This window comes from Mastomys coucha, unplaced genomic scaffold, assembly GCF_008632895.1.
Source record: "Mastomys coucha isolate ucsf_1 unplaced genomic scaffold, UCSF_Mcou_1 pScaffold15, whole genome shotgun sequence".
In the NCBI taxonomy this organism is placed as follows: Eukaryota; Metazoa; Chordata; class Mammalia; order Rodentia; family Muridae; genus Mastomys; species Mastomys coucha.
In genome coordinates this window covers 147,523,627-147,540,784 of record NW_022196897.1, presented here as the reverse complement: position 1 = coordinate 147,540,784, position 17,158 = coordinate 147,523,627, and the positions used below count along the sequence as shown (strand labels likewise).

The following is a 17,158-nucleotide window of genomic DNA, read 5'->3' as shown; positions in this document are numbered from 1 at the left end:
TATATATATATATATATGACCTTTGGTTTCCCCATCTGTCCACTGGATAAAATAGATTATGTTTAGACCCTGTGATGCTTAAGCATAAAGCATTTAGAAAAGAATGACATATCTGCCAACAGAGAGATTTAAAACTGCCATAGCAGAAAATATACAAATGTAAGTATTATTTCTTGAGAGCAGATGTCACAGAGTTTATCATGAAGATGGGTTCAATATAGAGTTCAGACCCATGGAATATCTGCAGCTGTAAGAGACTTACATAAGATGTTAGATCAACAACTACCAACTTTGTGGAAAATCATTTGCGGGGAAGAGGCTCTTCCTCTTTAAAATATTATATTGCAGAAAATATGAACCAAACTCATCTCTTTTTGTCAGAATAATTCTTCCTGGAATGAGTGGAGGCATTAATTACCTTTCATTGACCTCAGAGTTGGCCTGTCTTTTACAAAGCTGCTAATTGTTCACTTCCTTCCAGATAGGTGGTTTATACATATCAGGAAGGTCAGAACTTAGAGCAGGTTAAACACACATGGGCACACTCAAAGCTAAAAAGGTCCTACCAGTAGAAACTTCTCTGTAAGGATACAGACATGCACAGACTCTAGATATTGTGTGCTGTGCCTTCTCAGTGTGATGTGCAGTGTCAGACATGCCACGCTGTCTCTAACTGTACCTCACAACTGGTTTCCAACCCTGACTCCCTCCAGTTCTTTCCCACACATTATATGCCCCCTCATTAGCACCGCACAACATCCATTCCTCAGGACTTTATGGCCCTGAAATGATGGATTCTCTCACGTCATCCTCTTGGTCCTTGGGTTCTTATTTCAAAAGATCCGAACCCTCCTTGCTAGGAAGGCTTCCTACTCTCCAATGTTTTTATGTCCTAGCCTATGAGGGAGGGGTGGGTGGGTTGGTTGGTTGGTTGGTTGGTTGGAGGATTTAGGTTGTTTTCACCCCTATCTCTCCTACCCTAGCCAACCAGGACAAGTGTGTCAGTCTACCAATAGGGACCTGGGCATCCTTGGGGCATCCCAGGCATCATGACAGTCACTGAAATTCAGGTACCCACCAGTTAAAAGAGGATAATTTTCTATACTTGATACATCTGGTTGTTAAGTTTCCTGTGGGTGAAACATCTGGAAGGTTGACTAAGTGCTTTAGTGTCTGCCCAGATGTTCCTTAGACACAGACCATTACATGAAATCATTAGCTGCCTTTGGCAGCATGCCCAGGAGTTCAGAATCAGGTAGGCTCCTGAAGACACTTGTTTCTGTAAGGATAATTTACAGCTTTAGAAAGAAGGAGCAACTGAGGAATGGCCATGCCAAGATCATGCAGTCCTTATATCTAAGACAAGTAGAGTCCATTTAAAGAAGATTTACATGGGGAGCCATGGAATTGGCCTGGTATTTCAGAAATACTGAGTCAATGTCCCAAGACCACAGCCCAAAGGCAGGGCTAGCTAGCCCATGACTCATCAATTATTGTTGTCTTCATTAGAAGAGAGGAAGAAATACTAATAAAACGACCCAGTAATGGCCACTGTTTTTATTGGCTGTCTGGTAGACCCAGAGTATCCTTTGGGGCATGAATGCAGGTACCATATTTACAAAGATGCAATACCACCCTACCCTGAGAATATAGATCAGTGTGCCCAGATTAAGCATAAAATGCTTATAGAGCCAAAAAAAAAAAATCAGTGTAACTACACCTCCAAAAGTCATATAATCTAACCTCTTAATTAGGTCAATGGGGAACTTGGAACTATGACTAAGGAGTGTCTTTCCCAAAGTCAAAGGAGATTCAGAGCCCCAATGGGATTTAAACTCATAGCTCAGACTAAAGTTTGCATGGTTGCCTGACCACACTGGGTCTGCTAGGACAGGTACTCCTTGCTCCAAAATCCTGGGAATTTGGCTCACCTGTCCACTCTTTGTCCAGAAATGGGGGAGGCCGCAGCGGAACCTTCTGTGCTATCTGCAGTGTGTGTGAGATGATCCAGCAGCAGAACATCATTGATGTGTTCCACATTGTGAAAACCCTCCGCAACAACAAATCCAACATGGTGGAGACACTGGTGAGTATCCAGGAACCATTATCCAACATCCAAAGTCTTCAGGTTCCCTTCACTTGAAAAATGTGACTGTACATAGGATACACCTTCAATAACTGGGTCTCATTTGAATACCTATAGTCTATGTTCCTTTTTCTTTCCAACCTTAGCAATTTCTCTTTCCTGCAGGGCAATCTAAATATTAATCCCAGTCCACTTACTTTGTTTTACTTTCTGCCTGCTCCCTAAGAAAATGTCATTAATTCAGACTTCAAGGAAAGATTCTGGAATAGTAGTTTGTGAATTATGTTTTCAATTCAGTCCAAGTCTATTCTAATTCACTTATGCTAATATTTTACAAGATCAGGCATTAAACTAGGGTGCTTTGGATAAAGGATAGTGACACTAGTAGGAAGGCAGAGCCTAGATGTTAAGACCTGCTATAATGGTGGAGATGGCCCATACAAGGAACTTGACTATACATCTTTAAAATGTATGAGAAGATCTCACGTGGGATGTGGCTCAGAGGCTGGTAGCAGCAGCCTCACCTGGGAGATGGTGAGGAATGAGGAATCTTGAGCTCCGTCCCAGACAGACTGAGTCAAGATCTTCATTTTCAGCGCATACCCCTACATGTTCTGCTCAAAGCTTATAGTCTGAGAACCCTGGGTTCTCACTGGATGGAATCACTGAAAGGGGACAATTTCAGTTGGGAATTCTGGGAAGTGTAGGTAGAGTACACACATCAGTCAGGAGCTGAAGGTTGTTCAGACATGAGATAGTTTCTATTTGATTTTTAGTGTATGTACAGATAAAGTTTTCTCCAAAATCAGCATCTCTAATCTAATGCATTCTTCTCTCTCTCTCTCTCTCTCTCTCTCTCTCTCTCTCTCTCTCTCTCTCTCTCTCTCTCTCTCTCTCTCTCTCTCTCTCTCTCTCTCTCTCTCTCTCTCTCTCTCATCTTTTTCTCCTCTCAGGAGCAGTATAAATTTGTATATGAGGTGGCACTGGAATATTTAAGCTCCTTTTAGACTGACTGGATGGGGAACCTGCCAGAGTCCAGAGGCTGCTGCAGTTGCCTCTTCTTTTTTGTGACTGACAATGACTGGTCTCAGGAGCTCCAAGGTGGCATACCTGCCCAGCTCTAGAAAGGAGACTGCTGGTCTCATGCTCTTCAGTAGGCTCTGCAGCTTCTGGGGAGGTCTGTAGCTGTGGGAGATGCTGTTCTGATGGAGACTAGCTTCCATTCTACACCTGAAAGCATCAGGCCCTCAGAAGCCTACCCTCAAGCAAGGCCCTGGACTTCCGATTCCCAGACCTCTTGCTTTTGTTCGTTCTGAGTTTGTTACTCTCATGGCAAGCTGACTGTGCAGGTGCTGGGGATGTGGGGAGCTGGCCAGTCCTTCCCTCACCATACTTAGGAGTACCAGGGGTAGAAGTTCTTCTCCATGCTATCTTGCAAAAGATCATAGTTTGAGGGATCACTGTGTTATTGGTTCCTACAATCTCCCACAAGGGCCTCTGGCATGAGACACCTTCCAATCTGGATCAGTGTGACTTCTGGATGCCCCTTAAGCCAAGCAAAAAGCCTTTTCATCTTACACCTAACCTACACTGGGTTTGACTCGCTACAACCGTCTCCAGCCAGGCCTTGACCTTCTGTAGTCACCCGGCCAACCCGCTGTATCTGCATCACACTTCAGCGAAGGTTTCCTTTGCTTTCCCATAGTCTGTAGCGAGAGGAAGGCTCACAGGAAGTGAATTAAAGTACCTCTTTAATCTTTGTAGAAAGGGCCACTCTCCTGGGGCAGGGCTCTTGAGGGCCTGTGGAGTATAACCCTGTGCTTCCTGGGTGGTACCTTCTGTGGAAAAGACAAACAAAAAAAGCTTTGATTGTTTTCTCAAGTACACGTGAAAAGAAACTCTTATGGGAGTGTAAAATCCTATAGTCTCTTATGTCAAAAAAAGAAAAGAGAAGGGTAGGATGGGAGTTTGAATGTGTGGCTGTAAGATATCTCTCTTGGACTTATATTTCCTGGACATACCCTTGAAAAGTCCTGCTGTAAGATAACAAGGCCATTGAACAAGTGAAATGAGACCCCTGGGATCAATCCCTGGTTTGGGGGTAGGGAAATACAGCAACACCTTTATAATTTGTCTCTCCAAATTTGAACTCTTTCCTTAAAAAAAAAAAAACACAGCTGCCATTTTGAAATTGGCTACTGGGCCCCAGCTTGGTTTATAATATATTAAGCAGGTTTAGGCCTAGGACCAAGTGTTGCTCAAAGCATGAATAAATTAAGGGAAGGGGGGAGAAAGAACATTGTGAAGTGTTTCCTGCAAGCCAAGTATCATGCTTACCACCTTCCATGTGACATCCCACATAGTCAGTAGCACCCCTAGGAACCACTAGAGAAAGCTCTCATCATTTCCATTTGGTAATTGAAGAAACCCGAGCACCTTCTTCGGTGATGGAATTCTGGGTTCCAAAGGCAGGTAATGGCAGTGAAACCTCCCCACTATTTTCCTCATGCTTTCTCAGCCAAGCAATTATTTTTTTTTTATGGAACCAAAAAAGGCTAGAAACTTCCAAGCAGAGAGAGAAGTCCATGAGTAGAAATTTAATTCTTTCTTTCTGATACCCGTTCTTCTTGGTAGCCCAAACTTTCAGATATATTTTATTAACTCATTCCGAGTTCCCCAGGAAAGCTAGTCTTATCTAATTTCATCATTGCTAAAAACAATTCTCATGCTCCCTCAGGCTACAAGGGAGCTCTGTAGCCTGGGCTGAGCCACAATATCTGACAGCCTTAATAGCCAGGGGTCTAGGAAGGTCTATCTTGCAGACTGATCCAGTCGCGGTGTATGAGGGACACAGAATCCAATAAGGTGCACATCTTGCCCTTCGGGCCCACTGTACTATACGGAAGCTGAGCCACATTGTAACAGTGGAACATACAAGCATTTGATGAGCTTAAGCGTGAGAGTGACTTGCTCTGCCTAGAGCTTCCTAGGCAACATCCATTCCAGTCGGGGCTCAACAGATTAGCAAAGAAGAAAAAGGAAATTCAAGCCAAGGGGGTCAACATGCACAATGGTGAAGGCAAGTGAGAAGGTATCTGGAGGGACAGATGGTGGGAGGTCAGCCCAGCTAGAAAGTAGCAAGACAGGGATGGTGGCAGGAAGGTAGCCAGAGCCAGGGAGGAAATGTAAAGGGCACAGTCACTGCCCTGCAGGCAACAGGAAGCTGGCAGAGTTCAATGGCTATGCACTCAGTTTAGTTTTGGAGAAGGCTCTCTCTGGACCAGCAGGACAGCCTGTTTTCCTTTCATCAGACACTGTGAAAATGTCCCCTCAGTGTGTGCTTTTACTATGTTGTGTGTGGTGTGTGTGTGTGTGTGTGTGTGTGTGTGTGTGTGCTCATTATTTTGTTGCTGGAACAAAATATGGAGTGAATCATGAGACTGAGCTCTTATGTAAAACCCAGGGTCTCTGTTCTACCATGGAGCAGGGTCAACAACCTTGGCCTCTAAGCCTTCAAGGACAGAATATAAAAGGAAATCAGGGAGCCAGCTCCCATTGGTGTGAGCCCAGAAGCTGCCTAGAAGTCTAAGAACACCAGAGTTGATCAAGGAAGGCTGTCACTTCGGAAGTTCAAAAGGAACATCTCAAAGAAAAGGCAAGCAAAGGAATCCCAGGAGTTACTATTCTCCTTTGATGGGCCTCTTCCCAGGTGTATTTGAGCATATCCCCAGGACCCAGAACCCACTGGCCCATCTGGATTCCTATGGCTCTCATCTCCTATCTCTGAATGGACTTCCCTGTAGCCTTCAGGAGTCTGTAACATAGCCAATCAGCATGTTGCATGCTATTTCTTCAGACCTTGGCCACTTCTAACAAAGAGGGGATGGAGAGGAGAGGATTCACTACAAATCCTAGGATTCATTCTTCTGAGGAAAGAGTTGAAGAGCTGACACATAAAGATGACAGTAGTATCTGCCATTATAAATGACAAGGATAACTCCAAGGAAAAGGAAATGTGTGAAAATTCAGGCCATGCTGAGGGAAGTCACCAAGGGCTAATTCATTCCCTTGTTTTCTCATGATCCAACTGTCCTTAAAGAAGGTGATCTTAAAACAGTGCACACAAAGAGAAAGTGGGGTACATGGATGGAAATGACACTCTTCAGATCCCTGTGGAGGGCATGCAGAAGAGCTTAGATGACATGGAAAATGGCCCTAAGGTATTTAGATATTTTCCCCAGAAAAATCTCCCAAGAAAACCCACCTTCCAGGAGTCTCTTCTCACCTAACCTATTTATAGAATGGGCTCATTTTGACATGAGCCAAGGAAGGATGCCAAAGTGAATCCTCACTTAGCTAATATCTTTCTGTTGGTGTCCAGGGGAAATCCAAATGGAGATGATATAAGGTAAAAATGAGATATCATGAAAACTGCCCCCACTTGGGCATGCTTATGGCCTAGATGACTTCAGGTGGGATCAAAGCTACATCTCATGTGATTGATTTTCATGGATGAGGTATGGGCCTGTTAGCTTCTAGAAAGCCACAGTAGGTCCCTTTTATAAAAAGGAATGGAAGAGGCTACTTGCTTCAGGTGACTCTCAGTGTGGGCCTTAGCAATCAAAGACCAGCCAGATGTCACCTACTCCATGGAACCAGTAGACTCAGTGCTGTGGACTCTAAAACATGGGCTCACTCTTCAACATTCCTGAAGTATCTGTGATGATGGCCAGCACCACTTTACTGATGAGTCAACAGATCCAAAGGGAGAACTCACTTGCCCATTTAAGCAAACTCGGTCTGGTTTTCTGACCACAGAGACAAAATTCTTCCACCATAGTATCTGAGATTTTTTTTTCCCACATGATTACTCTTAACAACAGAGACAAGAGCAAAACTAATGACTCAGTAGATATTGGTAAAGCCCAGTGCAGACAATGATATGCTTCAAATTCCTCTAGAGCCTCATGTTTTACATTCATGATATATTTGGATTCCATTTTCTAATTTATTCTTAGTAGTTTAAATATGACTGTATAAATATTTTTTTAATCTGTCCTTTATCTCATGTATCTCTCTGATCAACCTTGGGGAATATCTCTGACCAAGGCATAGTGCCTGGCCATGCTCCTTCATTCTGAGGTTAATTCTAAACTCACATCCCCCTAGGTGCATCTGTTGCTGTAGAGGTATCCTGACTGTACTGCTCTTGAGGTTCAGTTAAGGTCTCTTCTTCTTATGGAGGGTTCTGGAAGGTACCCACTAACAGACTATAATAATGAGAACTTACCTGCATGGCATGGTAATAGTTGAGCCCACAAAACCCCAAAGACAAAGGAGAAGCCAGATGCAGATTTCCTCTGAAGATCCTTGAATGTTGAAAGGTGTCTATTGTCTCTGTAGAGTTCTGTGGCTTCTGATGTGGGAAAATCTTAGGACACACTTCATGAATCTTAAACACCCTTCCCTTTACATAGCTCAATACAATCCCTGGTTTCCTATAGCATTCAGCACTCCAGACAGATACCACTAGGAAGTACAGACTACTATGGCATGGTGTACCGTGGTTAAGTAGGATAAGAACTTGCTCTTCGGTTTGAACTCAGACTTTACCATTTCTGGAATGTGAAATATCAGGCTGAACAAGGCATGGAAAAAGAAACATACACACATCTTTGGCCAGGTTTAAGAGGGTTAATCTGGAAGGCTAGGGTAGAAAAACAAGAATTCAACTGAAACCCAATGTCTATTCAGGAACAAGGTTGCTTATGGACTGTTGAGCTCAGTGATAAATGCCATGGGGAAAGAATAAAGAAATCCATCCCTCCTTAGCCTGTAGCAGGCCACCCCTGCTATCTTAACAGGCCATCAGCACCAAGCTAAAGCAAGGTAAATACTATAGAATGTACATCTATATCCAAAGCCAAGCATGAAAGGGATGCTGATCCTATGCCACAAGGTCAATAGATTATACTGAGCCAAGATCCCTAAGAACAAGTCGCCAACCCAAACTAAAAGACAAGTGAAAAGATAAAACAGAAATAGCAGTGTCCTCTCTAAGTCTTCATTTGCCTTTCTTTCCAATTGACCAGTCAAAGTGAGGCCCTCTGTAGCATCTCACCAGTTCTAACTCAGAGCCAAATAAAACAGAAAAAAAATAGGGTAAATTCAGCCATAGACAACTGAGGCTCAACCTTGTTTCCATACTGCTGTGTACAGGTTTCCTGTGTGAGGTTGCCCCTAGAGATCTGTCAAAAATTATGAGATGCAAAGGCTTCCCTTTACTAAATGTGGGGTCACCTTTGAAAACCTATCCTTTCTGAACAACAGAGAGAAAGCAAGAGTGAGAGTGAGAAAGAGTGAGAGAGAGAGAGAGAGAGAGAGAGAGAGAGAGAGAATGTATCAGTAGTGGAAAGTAGAAAGTGGGTGAGAAAGAGAATAGTTCTAAATCAAGTTTTCTCTGACACATATTTTAGAGTCATGGAGCTGATATCCTAAGAAACACAGCACAAATATCTCTGACATATCTACATATGAATACGCTCTTTCAGTTTCTTGGTAACCACAGGTAGACTTTTGCATGACAGTGGCTATATAACTATATTGTGGAGACCAAGAACCATCTCTTGCATATCTCCTGCCAAGTTCTACAAGAGGTAGAAAACTATCAAAGAGGCCACATTCACCCCTGAAATGCATCCATGAATATTAGTGTCCAACAGCTGGAGTCAGTACCCACATTTATACCCTGCCCCAGACCTGGCACCACTTTATCTAGCAAGGATACTCCTGAGAGCTTAGTGGTGGGGCACTGAAGCTTGTACAGAGGATGAGCAAGAATTGGGAAGGGAGACAACCTACTAGAAAGGACTTCAGAAGGTGATTAACCATTGGGCTTCCTTCTGGATCTGAGACCCACTCTAGGTGGCAAAATGCTGACTCTTGGTCTTTGTTAGGATGTTTAGAAAAATGAGGTGTAGGAGTCTTAGAATATTGGACAGTAAAGTGATGGTATGCGCATTTAGGGTATCTAATGTAGGTTGTGATTCTTCAGTGAGAACCATTTCTAGGACCTTTGTGAGAAGAATTGTGTTAATCTCGAAAAAAAAATCAGTCTCCAAAAGGGACAAGCAGAAGACTAGCATCCATAGTCTTCTTAAGACTGTGGATGCCGGGCGGTGGTGGCGCATGCCTTTAATCCCAGCACTTGGGAGGGAGAGGCAGGTGGATTTCTGAGTTCGAAGCCAGCCTGGTCTACAAAGTGAGTTCCAGGACAGCCAGGGCTACACAGAGAAACCCTGTCTCGAAAAACCAAGAAAAAAAAAAACTGTGGATGATATGACAGAGTCAAGCAAAGTTTGCTACCCTGGTTACTGCTATGAGTGGTGCTAAGATGGATGAGCAAACAGTACCTGTAAGAAAGAACTGCCTGCTGGGGAGGATAGCTGCCTGTTTGAGTAGCTTCCCAGCAGAAGCCAAGCATCCCCGTCTCCTGACCTGATGTGAAGAGGCAGCTTAGCTTTGGTAGATTTCAGACCACTTTCACTTTCAGTGGGTGAGTCCTCGGAACATGAAAGCCACATTTGAACTGGTACCTTCAAACTGCAAACTAAGTAGATAGGTCATGCTTGGTTTGTGAAGTAGAAGCCCTCTGTTTTTCTAATCAAATCATCTCCTTATGTCAATCAAAAGGCAGCTCCAGCTGCATCTCCTAGCCTTATGCAGGGTGGTTAGCACCAGTCACAGGGAGCAGCTCCTTGGCCATGCATTTGATGCTTACGGCCATCATTGAGAAGGGCAGCCAACACCCAGACTCCTTAGCCACCAGGGCCCTCAATGACAGACAGAACCAGGAAATATGTAGGCAGGAGTCAAGACAAGGCTTCATTTCATGCATGTTATCTCCAAAGGTTAACTCAGCCATCACTCCCCTACTCAAGGCCTGTAGGAAAAGATTTCAAAAGCACAGTGATTCTGTTGACACCTGATCATAATCATTCCCAGTATATATATTTTATCACCAACTTGTTCTTGGGTTAGCCCAGGTTAGCCTAGGCTAACTCATATTTGTAATCAGGCTCAAAAATCATATTCTCCCTTCTCTCTTCACTCTATATCCTAGTAGCCAATTAAAGGTACAGTTGTAGCCTCTGCAGTTGCCTTGGCTACAGGGTACACCTCTCCAGGACCTATCATGGTATTCCCAGTCTACTCTAGGGAAGCTGACATTCTCATTTCCCAGTGGCATATGATATCACATGAGACCAAAGTCTCTACACTCTCTGAAGTCTCCACAAATCCCAATGGCCTGCACTTGTACAGTTTGGGTGTTTGATAGATAAAGCACGTGTGAGAAGAGAAAACAAAATAAATCAATCTCAGCAAAAAGAAAGCCAGCACTGTGCTGTCAATGTCTTTCCGCCCTTTCCCTTTTTATTTCCAGTTCTAGCTTCAAAAAGAAGAAGGTAAATAATGTCAGGTCAATGAATATCAGATATATTTTTTGACTGTACATTAAAGTGACGTGTAATCTTTTTACACCTGCAAGTCCATCTTATTTATTCTTGTAAATGTTCCCTGACAATGTTTGTAATATGGTTGTGTTTAAAAAAAAATCTATACAATAAAGCTGTGACCCTGAGATTCATGTTTTCCTATTTATGCTCATGTCTTCCTGGGAGTGAGGGGAGAGGAGAAGGGTACAGATTGAAGTCCAAGACTTAGAGATGCTCCTATCAGCTAGACTTCTTCTTATTCATTTACTTCATCTTCCCAACCATAGCCCAAGGTATGCGTACTAATCCCTCTTTGATGACTGAAAAATGAGGTTCTGAAATATCAAGGGATTTTTCCATTTTTACACTGAACTGGTAAAAGGTATTTAAAGCAGTAGGTCCATGTCTGCTTCAGAATACCGGCATTAGACTCAATGGGACATTTGCTAAGCATACATTTTAAAGATATTTTTGTCTCTCTGTATATGTGTGCTGTGTGTGTGCAGGCACATGTGTGTGTTCATATGCTATGGTGCACATGTAAAGGTCAGAGGACAACTTCAGGTGTCAATCCTTACCTCTTACCTTGTTTGAGATATAGTCTCTTGGTATTCACCACTGCAAGAATCAGGAGAGCTGGACCAAGGGCCTCCAGAGAGTCTCTTATCTCCACCTTCCACTCACCATCAGCCCAATGAGATAGCATATGTGCACTTCTGCATCTGGATATGGCTTCAGGGCAGCCAAATTGAGGTCCTCATACTTTTCATGACAAGTGCTTTTACTCACTGAGCCATCTTCTTAGTCCTGCACACACATTTTCAAGCTCCTACAAGCATCAAAACTTCAGGATCTGTCCATTAACAAACTATTCATGTGTACCAGCTAGCTAAATCTACATAAAAAACAACGACAAAAACAACAACAAAATCCTCAGTGATACAAGCCGTATTCAGCTGATACTCAAACTCAGCTGGGTTCTCTTACATGAGTACTCAGCTGGGTTATCGCTCTTCTGGAGCACTGCTCACACCAGGTACATTGGCTGCTATGGCCATGTACCTTGTATCTCTTATCTGCCTCCCACAACCTGAACATATGGTTCTCATGATGTCGACAGGTGCATGAGAGAGAAAGTGTGATTGTGTGTTTTGACCCAGCCTTTATTTGAAAGAAACAGGGATGTAGCATTCCGTGAACAAAGTTAGTTCTATCAAATACTTAGAATCAGAAATGGGGGTTCTTCCTCTTGGGCCTCCCTTGTCAACTTTCTCAAGAAGTTTTGTGTTCAGCCATCATAACCAAATGGTGCACCTGTTAAATCTAATCTCCAAGTCACCCACATCACTAATCTTACTTGGAAGATTCATAAACCTGCCAGGTTAGTGGTTCTTAAGGAATGTCCTCTAACAATTGCAGTACATGCTAAAGTTGGACAAACATTATTTTATATATATATTTTGAGCTTGTATTTGAATTGCAACTTTTCTCCCTTCACTTTCCCACATCCAAATCTTCCCCCACACCTCTCTCTCCTCTCCTTCCTGGCCTCTTTTTTCATCAATTGTTACTGCCTGTATATATTTATATAGACATATATATTCCTAAATATAAACCCTTAACATCCATATAAAATTATTTGTATGAACTTTCAGGGATGATCATTTTGTACTGGACAACCTATATGTGCTTTTTCCTGGGGAGGACACACATTGTTTAAAATGCTATTGCTGTTAGAGAGGTTTGAGGAGGGGATCCCATGAGGAAAGTGGACAAACCAACTGAAAGCAGTGAGGCTAGTAACCTCTGAGTTTAATATATCTTCTCTACATTTTCTAACAAGAGCGGAAGAAAAAACAGGATACCCTCTTTGGAATTTACTGAGTCCCAGTTTCTTTGAATGTGTCCAGATATAAACACGAACTCTCATGTTTGTCTAGACACAAGCCATGGGTCTAGAGCCTAGGATGTGTTTGGTTCTCCTTCAGCTTTGGCGATAGGGCAGGGCTTCTCTGCCAGAGAGGCCACAAGATAAATCCCAAAGCCCCAGACCCTAAAACATCGTTCTTCCCAGCTTAGCCCTGGCCTGGAAACCTGGTGTTCTGCCAGCTAGTTATCCTTGCCACTGTGTCCTTGGTCATGTTAATCTCATTTATTCTTCCAGCTGCAACTATTCTTTTGGGGTCAAATATGTAACAGATAACACTGAGAAGAGAAAATTACAAGGATGAAAATGTATACATAACATTTAATAGCAAAAGTACACTAGGACATATTAACTTTCTTTCCAAAGAGCTAATCTAATACCTTTGAGAGTGTTTTTGTAAAAATCATACATGTTTGCTAGCCAGAACTAAAATAACATAAGTGAAGGCATAAGGCAAAGTTCCCATTTAAATGTATTTCTTATTGTTTTGTTATTCCAGATCTTTCTACACACAAACACAGTTAGATTCAGTTTCGTAGGTATTTGGGATCAAGCTGTATATTTATGGACCTTGCCCCTGACATCTCTGCAGTACTCTCGAACTGGAGGATAAGCTTGCCTAGGTATATCAAAACCAGACATTCCTACATGCTCCAAAAGGAAGCAGCCCCAGCTGTGGGGCCAGTGTTAACACTAAAGACTACCCTCTCCTGTCTACTTTAGGCCTGACACAGGCACTGGTGGCACATCTTTATGTGTCTCTTATCTGAACCTTCTAAAGCAGCTGTTCTCAACCTGTGGGTCACAAGCCCACAGGGGTCGAATATTGGAGATTCTGCATATCAGATATTTACATTATGATTCTTAACAATAGAATAATTACAGTTATAAAGTAGCAATAAAATAATTTTATGGATGGGGGTCAGCACAACCTGAGGAATTGTATTAAAGGGTCACAGCATTAGAAAGGTTGAAAACCACTATTCAAAAAATGCCCTAGTCTTCAAAATAGCTCCACAAGCTAAGGACCAGGCACTAAAAATATGAGCCCATGGAGAATATTCCATATTCAAAATATGTACATATATAGATAGTTGGAATAATATCAAGAGAAATGGAGATGTTTAGAGACAATAAATTAAATATATAATCCATTAAAATCTATCAGAATCTTATCAGTAATCATCTTTCATCACAGGTAACAAAAGAATGGCTCTGATTTATAAAGTTCTATGTTCTGTAAACTTTATGTTCTTTTGAGATTCAGAAAAGCCAATTGTGTAAAAAGTAAAGAGAAAAGTACATGAGAAAATGAAGGCAGAAGAGATAAGATGATTTAAAAATAAAAAATAAACAACAACAACAACAAAAAAGAGGTGGCCAACCCAAAACACCTGCTATATACCTAGATCAAAGTAGAGCCAAAAACTTGGTATTTCAATCCAAAACAAGAATATGGTCAATTAGTCAAACTATGTCCAAAGGAGAAAATTAAGCCAGTTGCTCAGCACAAATAAAAGCGGTAAAAGCATTCCTGCTACAGAGCCTAGATAAAATGAGTTTCCTCAGAAACTCCTTTAACAAATAACTGCCTCAGCAGACAACAGTGCTTCTCCCTCTCTGGAGGCTGATGGCCTCATCCATTGCACAATTCCGAGGAAGCTCTCGACTGAAGGGCCAAAATGAAAGGGCCCAGCTCCATGTTTCTCGGCAAAGTCAGACCTAAGTAAGGTGTCTGCCTGCCTTGCGGAATCTTGAGTATTATACTCTGAGCATCTCAGTGCTCTTCTCTCTGAGTATCCATGAGCTGGATGGAGGCTTTTATCCCCAGACAATTACCAGCAAAGTAGCTATTCCGAGCTGTTGGGTAAATTTGGAACCTGGCTTTAAGAGCCAGCTGAGCAAAGACGAGACGTGCCACCTCCTTGTGAATGGTGCGCAGTCTTAAGAGCCAGATGTATGCACATCAAAAGCAAAAGCACTCCTCGATGAAGGTGAGTCAGGAAGGGCCATGGGGCCTTGTGCAAGGTTGTGGTAAGGACGAGCTCCATCTTAGCCCACTCTCCTCTCAGATGTATAGTCCAGACTGCAAACGTGTGGCCACACCTGGCAGCCACAACATTGTGTAAACCCAAGAGGAATTTCCCCCCGATTATAAGACACAAGAGACTCAAATGAGAATCATAATGAGGTGTTGATGCAAAATCAAGCGTTTTTTTTTTTTTTAACTTAAAAGATGCAAGAGAAACGAAAAGCGGATGCCGTGGTTCAGTCCTACCAGGTGCACATTCCAGATGTTCCCCGCTCACTCGAAAAGTCGGTCAATGGTCCATTTCTATTTCCTGAGAGAAAAGGATTACATTAGGAAAAAGAATGGAGGGAAGAAATGTGTAGCAATGTATGCTGGGGACTTTATCTTCCGTGTTTCCTGTCTTTTTGCAGCACCACAGAGGGAGACAGGGAGAGGTGGGATACCACCAGCTGAATGAGTACTAGACTATGTCCAGAAAAGCAGGCACCTTACTGCAATACATTACTTCATGTCCTCTCAAACTTGGCTGTTAACCATGGGAGTGTTGGCCATTTCTAAGGAGGCTTTTGCAGATTTCATCAGAAGAACTCTTCTCTGGTTTCTTAATCACATTCTATAATGCTTGCTATCTTTCCCTCCATGATCTAGTGCTCTAAGACCAAGGACATTCCCCTAGCACTAATATGCCATCAAGACATAGAGAGGAGATAATGTCCTATGTTAATTCATCTTCTCTGTCTTTACCCTCTCAACCCTCCCTGATACCAAAATGATATCCCCAAATATTAATTCACACTGTCTCAGGCTTTGCTTTTAGGGAAATACCATCTAGGAAAGTAGATTCAAGCAGTGCACAATCTCCTATTCTCAGCTGATAATCTGCCAACGTCCATGGAGGACTGCCAAGTGTTCAGTTAAGCTTTTAATCAAGTGTTAGTGTAAAGCTACTGGAGTGGAAGAGGTTTTACAGAGTCCCTGGTTTATCCTGGATATCACACAGTTGATTTGCTTCTCAGATTTAGGAAAAGAGTGTCAGACCATCTCCAGTTTTGCTGTAAAGAATTAACAGACCTTTCCAGTAGAGAACTAAAGGGCAGGAAGGGTGCTCTTTATAGAAAGCCATTTTTGGTAAGACAGGACAATGAGATGGTTAGCGAGAGGATGAGTTTGTGATGTTAGGATCCAGAATCTATGCAAGATATACTTATGCCTAGCTTCCTCCTCCTCTTCCTCCTCTTCCTCCTCCTCCTCCTCCTCTTCTTCCTCCTCTTCCTCCTCCTCCTCCTCCTCTTCCTCCTCCTCCACCTCCTCATCTTCCTCCTCCACCTCCTCATCTTCCTCCTCCTCCTCCTCCTCTTCCTCTTCCTCCTCCTCCTCTTCCTCCTCTTCCTCTTCCTCCTCCTCCTCCTCTTCCTCTTCCTCCTCCTCCTCTTTCTCCTCCAATTCCTCCTCTTCCTCCTGGAAAGACACCCCCTGACAAACTGAGAGGGCAGAGTGAGCACCCAGCTTGTGATGTAAAGGCATAAAGTGATACCATGCTGTTTCCATACAACACTGAACACAGATATGAATATCTTCAGCGTGTGTGAGGCTTGAGAGCCAGTTCCCTGCACCACCTCTGCTAAGCACCCCGGCCATTTCTAAGCTGGCATAGAAAAGAGAACAGCAAATGCTAGCTTCTCATTCCCTTTCCTTCTGGTTCCTACACGATGCTCTCAAGCAACTATAAACACTCTACAAACTTAGTACACTTGTGTGGACCAACAGGAAAGCATTATCAGACATTTGAAAAGGCACAAGAGTGTAAAAGCAGAGGCTCACTTGGAAGAATCGGTATATGTGTCTACCTATGAAATCAAGTCCATGATAAGAAAAGTCTGATGCAGGAAACACCAGATTTGATGGCTGAATCTAAGAACATTTTTGTTATTATTGTCTCTAATGAAATAAATTGCTGAAAAATCTAGTCAAGATAAAAAGATAAATATTCAAAATTAGAAAACAGAAATGGATATAATAGCAAAGGAGGAAATTATCCAGCTTTATTAAAGGACATTATAAGCAATTCTAGGTAGTAAAGTGAACATTGCGATCGATTGGATTATTTTGAAATGCATGAATATTACCTAAATTCACTCAACAACTAGAAAATCCAAGTAAATCCATTAACAGAGGGAAAATGTTTTAATTGGTAATTCTACTTTAAAATATATAATAGCAGATGTTCATAAATGAGTTCAATCAAGCTTTCAAAGAAAAAATTATGCAATACATACTATTCCAAAATATGAACAAAAGTTCCTCAATGACAGAGTAAAAAAGAATACCAAGTCTATATCTGTGTGTGTCTCTCTGTCTCTCTGTCTCTCTCTCATACATACACACAGAGAGAGAGCATATCTAGACTAATCATTTATAAGTGAAAAGTGTTCTGCTAAATTTCAATGATCACATTCAGCTGACTTTTAAAGGAAATGTACCATGTCTAACTGTATGCCAGAAATTTAAAAATAGTTCAATATTAAGAGTCTATAAGAAAAGGGAGAAGACAGAGAATCACCTTAATAAATATTGAAAAAGCATTTCACAAAATTTAATATTGATTCTTGATTAAATAA

General features: G+C 42.2%; 1 protein-coding gene across 23 annotated transcripts in view; it reads left to right on the top strand.

The window, feature by feature from the left end:
* The window catches only part of Ptprt (protein tyrosine phosphatase receptor type T), a 1,176,099-nt gene that overhangs the window by 1,097,792 nt on the left and 61,149 nt on the right, over window positions 1–17,158 (top strand). For 14 of the 23 annotated variants that reach the window (XR_004119009.1, XR_004119008.1, XM_031372635.1 and 11 more), the window contains one exon: window positions 1,951–2,086. Coding sequence is in view for 21 of the 23 variants with exons in the window: in XM_031372635.1 (XP_031228495.1) it covers window positions 1,951–2,086 (136 nt within the window). In the remaining 2 variants the exon portion in view is untranslated. Of the gene's footprint in view, window positions 1–1,950; window positions 2,087–3,039; window positions 10,728–17,158 lie in introns of those variants that run through there. The other 9 variants (XM_031372641.1, XM_031372638.1, XM_031372637.1 and 6 more) reach the window with 4 other exon arrangements.